Here is a 5,135-nt window from a genome sequence, read left to right as displayed (position 1 = left end):
TATATATATATATATATTTATAGCAATGTGACTTTATATAACAAAAGCATTATAACAATTATTACCAGTTTTGTTTCCTGTTTTCTTTGTTTTCTCTTTAATATATGAAGTTCCATTACAAATTTTGCCTGATTTGCTCTTGATTCCTAAAGGAAAAAAAAAAGTTATTAACAAACTTACTTCTTTTAAGAGTCAATTTATAAGAAATTTTAGAAAAATTTCAAAACTATTCAGATATTTTAAAGAATTAATTTACATTAACAAATTGCATAGAGTTCTAAAGTGTTATGTCTATGTTGTTAAGCAGTCTGTTTTGTATTGATGCTAATGATATTCTGAGTTCAATCTCACTGCATAGCACCTTCGGCAGATGTTTTCTACTCCTTGGTTCAGGTCTATTATAGACTTATGAACAAAATTTGGTTAAAACCGAGAATGAAGTTGATAAAATAATTGCCAAATAAAGTGCTGGTGTCAAAGTGATGCTTCAACAATAATGATACTCACTAGAGAATATCAAAATATGAAATTTACTAATATTATTTCAATATAATCAAACACCAAATAAAATGTAAAATTATTTACAATATCTTCTGATTGTTGGACTGGTTCACTTATTGTAGAAACTTGTGTCATGTCATTGTCTTTCTTGGAACTTCTGTGACATCCCCATAACTTTATGGTAATTGTTTCAGAGGTCAAGTAATCAATAAGCTGTAAAAGTGAATAAAATTATTATGCAATGTTCTTATATACTTCAATAATGGTTAAAGATAAAAGTTATCATCAAGGCTTAATTCTTTAACAAATACAATGATTTTTAGATTTTGAAATTCTAAATATTTTCCTTATATATGAGGGAGTATCAAGAAGTTTCCAGACTAGTACAAATGGCAACATATGGTTGTATATACAGTGAGAGCTAGCAGTGACTTTCACAAGGCAGTATGTCAAGTGACATTGCTGTGTTTACTTTGCAAGTTATGAAATTTGTGTTTTTGTGATCATGTGTATGCTGTAGTCTACAATTTTTGTCATGGGCAGGAAGTTGGAACAAAGAGCATACTTTGACAAGCTTATAGCAATGAGGCAATGGGTCATATGCAATGTCTCAATTGGCACAAGTGCTTCAAAAGTGGAAGAACGTCCCTGGAAGATGTTGAGCAATATGGGAAGACCTGCCACATGCATCACACCCAGGACTATGGAGAAAATTCATCAGCTTATGCATGAGGATCGTTGAAAGACAATCAATGACATTGCTATGTTTTTGGTCTGTTGTATGTGTCTGTGCAGGCATTCCTAACGTCTGAATTGAACATGTGGTGTGTCTCTGCCAAGTTTGTCCCCCGCCTGTTGACCACTGAGCAGAAAGAACATCACATCGAAGTCTGTCGAGATCTCCATCAACATGCTACTAATGGCCCATCCTTCATGTCAAGGATCATCACTGGTGATGGGAGTTGGGTCTATGGGTACAACCCTGAGATGAAGCAGCAGTTGTCTCAATGGAAGAGATCTTCATCTCCGTGACCAAAGAAGGCATGACAGAGCTGCAGCTCAATAAAAAGCATGCTCATTTTCTTTTCTTGACATCCATAGTATTGTCCATTGAGAATTCATCATTCGGAGCCAGACCATTAATTTAAAGTTCTACTGAAACGTTTTGAAGCATTTGAGGAAGGACATTTGGCAAAAGTGACCGGATGTGTGGAGTGCAAAGAATTGGATTCTTCATGACAATGATGCACCATGTCATCAAGCTCTCTTCACTCACAAATTTTTCACCAAAAACAACATAATATCACTTCCACATCGACTCTATTCACCAGATTTGACACCTGCAGACTACCATCTCTTCTCCAAGATGAAAATACAGCTCAAAGGTTGTCATTTCAACACCATTATCAAGATCCAGAGTGAATTGCAGAAAGTCCTCAAAAGTATAAATAAAAGTGTTTACCATACATAAGCTTTAACAAAAGAATTTTTTAAAACAAATTCCAGCTACACAAATAAAAACTTAATAAACAGAAATAAAAAGAAAATAGTTAACTACTTGTTTATTCAATTCATTTTCTTGCAAATAGTAAAGAACTCTAAAAAAGTTTTAATAAAATTTATTAGCTTTTCTAGTAAAATAATCAACCTTTGTTTTTGTATCTGATTTGAAAGATTCTTTATGTGAATTCGTGTGTTGAAACAAATTTTGTTGTGTCTAGGAAGAGTCATTATGTCAATATTATTAATACACACACTCGTTCAATTCCACTCCTTTATTATTAGTCAGTTGGTTAAATATTCGACTAACTAACTAATTGTTTGTTTAATTTGGTTCGTCATTTGTTTTGCAGCCTCCATAACAGACTAAGTCAAAAGTCATTGAAAAGGTTGCAAATAGCAACGAAAGAGCTTTGACAAACAAAAACAAAACAAATGACTTACTGTTTAATCAAATTAAACAAACAAACAATTAATTAGTTAGTTAAATATTTAACCAGTTGACTAATAATAAAGGAGTGGAATTTACCACGGTGTGTTTTAATAATATTGGCATAAAGACTATCCCTAGACACAGCAAAATCGACCTTTAATAAAATAAAAAGGCAATAATCCACACTGAATGTTGACCATTACTAACATCACTTATTCGGAACATAATATACAGTTAATAAATGTTACATTGTGGAAGTTAATATAATATGAAGCAAAAGTCATTTAACATACTTTGAATAAATCTAATTCATCAGTATTTATTACAACTTAATGCACATTTCTTTTCTTCCAGCAAATATTTTTTCAAGAAGAAAGTGTAAATTAGATAAGTTGCACTCATGGGAAAGGAAGATTTAATATTGTATTTAATATGAGATCTGAGAAAATGATACAGTGTAGAGGGAACAAGAAGACAAATGGATAGGGATAACAGATCTAGCATATTTTGAATAGCAAAAACTTTTGTACTAACAACAGAAATACAGTGAATAACAGCATGGTGTCAAGACTAGTACATGGAATTTCTTCCCTAAGTCTTCTACAAATCTGCTACAAGGACTGGGTCATCAACATATGATACAGGCAGTTTTCAATTCCTGTTATGGTTTGCAGGACTATAATAAATAGGAGAAGGCTGATAACTAAGACTTGGTGAACTTCTTCCTACATTGCCAACTCTCACTCTGCTGACAGCACTTTTGTACTCGGCTTGCACTACTTTCACAAACCATTCATCTTAGTTTACTTGAGAACCACTGAAACTACAGATCATTGTACCATATTAAAGGCCTTCTTCACATCAATAAATGCTTGGTAGGGAAGCTTATTCTTGGAGTTAAAAACCTCTTGTAGTTGTCACACTAGGAAGAGGGCATCAATAATACTCTGAGTTGGTACAAATCTGAACTGTATCTTATCTAAACTAATTCTCTTTCTAATCAACTTTTTAACACTTTTTGTTACTTTCATAATTTGGCCTATCAGTTAGATATTTTTGCAGTTGCTTCTCACTAAAGTATCTTCGTTGCTCTGCAAAATGGATCATTGGATATGATATCTCCTTGTTTTACTAAATTGACAATGTAAGTGACTACTTTACTTGAGTAGTAGTTCTCACATATTTTCTATATTTAGCAACTTCACATAATATCATTTTCAAGCCTCTGTGACTGTCAGGGTAAGTGCACCACTGTCACCTTGAGCACACTTTTTTCCAATAATGCCTTGATTAACTCTAAAACATTGCTTCACAATCTGTAATACTTCACACTTCTGATCCTCTTGTAGCAGAACATTAACAAACCACCTGCTTTCTAATTCTTTGTATGCTATTCAAATGTTTGCTACTCTCTTTTTTCTAGTCTTTCCAGACCTATATTTTAGGTTTTATAGGTCTATCTGCAGCACTGTTCCACCACCATGTTGCCTTACATCTGGGTAGAACCTTGCTCCTGCACAGGTGTGCTTTGTAGCTTTCAGCAGTGTGTGTAACAGGAACTCTCAGTTATTCTCCGTCTCCTTTTCCTCTTTATCATTTATATCACCTAGAAACCATTCTAAAAAATATCAATTAGAAGAATATTTCAGTTTCTACACTTTCCTTCTCTAGAATATACTTTATCTCTCAGTCTGTTTAGCTCTTATTCTGAAGTCACTAATCAGTGACCTAAACTGGGTGGTACATTCTTCAGTAAAGAAAGGCTTAGTACTTACTACCATCTGTCTATTACCATCTGTCTATATCCTATGAGATATCAAGTCTATATGACTAATATGTTCACCTCAATGAAAGGTGAACAAGTGATGGCTAGTTCATTTGCATCACAGAACTCCATAAGTTTTGATCACTTCCCATTCCTACAACCATATCCATAGTCATCAAGTAATCTGGAGTAACTATTATGAATATACACTACTAAACTTATATCAGTTGGCACACTTCAACTTTGTCAATTTTAACAATATATTATAGAATTAGAACTTTACTTGTTTTGTCACTGTTTTAAATGAAAACAACTTAGAAGAATTCCATTTTGGATTCACTGTTCCTGAAATCTTTTCAGTTTTGTGTTCTGTATCCTCTAGATATACTTTAAAAGAGCAGTATATGTCCTGTTTGAAAGGAAAAAAGAACAGTAATATGTAGCATTTAATGAAATAATTTTCATTAGATATTTTACAATATCTGTTTATGAAACATGCATAATTAAAATAGTCTGAACTATTAAAGCATCATACATATCTCTATAATTAATTCTTTGGGCGAGATATAATTAAGAAGTCTATAACTATAAACATTATTCAATTTTAGAACTGTATTTTCTAATGACTCCCTCATTCTCTTTCTCCCCCCCCCCCACTCTCTCAATTTTATTGAATCTATCCAACTGCTTCTATAAGTGAGCTATTTAATCATTAAAAGAGGAAATCAAATATTATCTGCACTTTTGCCAAAATTTTCTTTATATTGACCACACAACATTCAGCACTAGCATATGATTAGGTAACCCAAATTTGACCTTAATTGCTCCAGTTTTCCTTAATTGCTCTGCTGGCAATATGCACCAAAGAAGAACAGAGATCAGTGATCCAATTTCTCTGTTCTGAGGGGGTGTCATCACAGGCTTTCAGTACAATAT

The 5,135-nt window shown here is 33.0% G+C and overlaps 1 protein-coding gene across 3 annotated transcripts in view; it reads right to left on the bottom strand.

Moving 5' to 3' along the window:
* LOC106872608 (kinesin-like protein KIF28P) overlaps window positions 1-5,135 on the bottom strand; it is an 85,742-nt gene that overhangs the window by 5,981 nt on the left and 74,626 nt on the right. For all 3 annotated transcript variants that reach the window (XM_014919644.2, XM_014919646.2, XM_014919647.2), the window contains 3 exons: window positions 4,483-4,608; window positions 586-714; window positions 66-146 (listed from right to left, as the gene is read on the bottom strand). In XM_014919644.2, the coding sequence (XP_014775130.1) occupies window positions 66-146; window positions 586-714; window positions 4,483-4,608 (336 nt within the window). The remainder of the gene's footprint in view (window positions 1-65; window positions 147-585; window positions 715-4,482; window positions 4,609-5,135) is intronic.

This window comes from Octopus bimaculoides, chromosome 9 (genome assembly GCF_001194135.2).
Source record: "Octopus bimaculoides isolate UCB-OBI-ISO-001 chromosome 9, ASM119413v2, whole genome shotgun sequence".
NCBI classification, from domain to species: Eukaryota; Metazoa; Mollusca; class Cephalopoda; order Octopoda; family Octopodidae; genus Octopus; species Octopus bimaculoides.
This window is presented reverse-complemented; position numbering and strand designations above follow the sequence as displayed.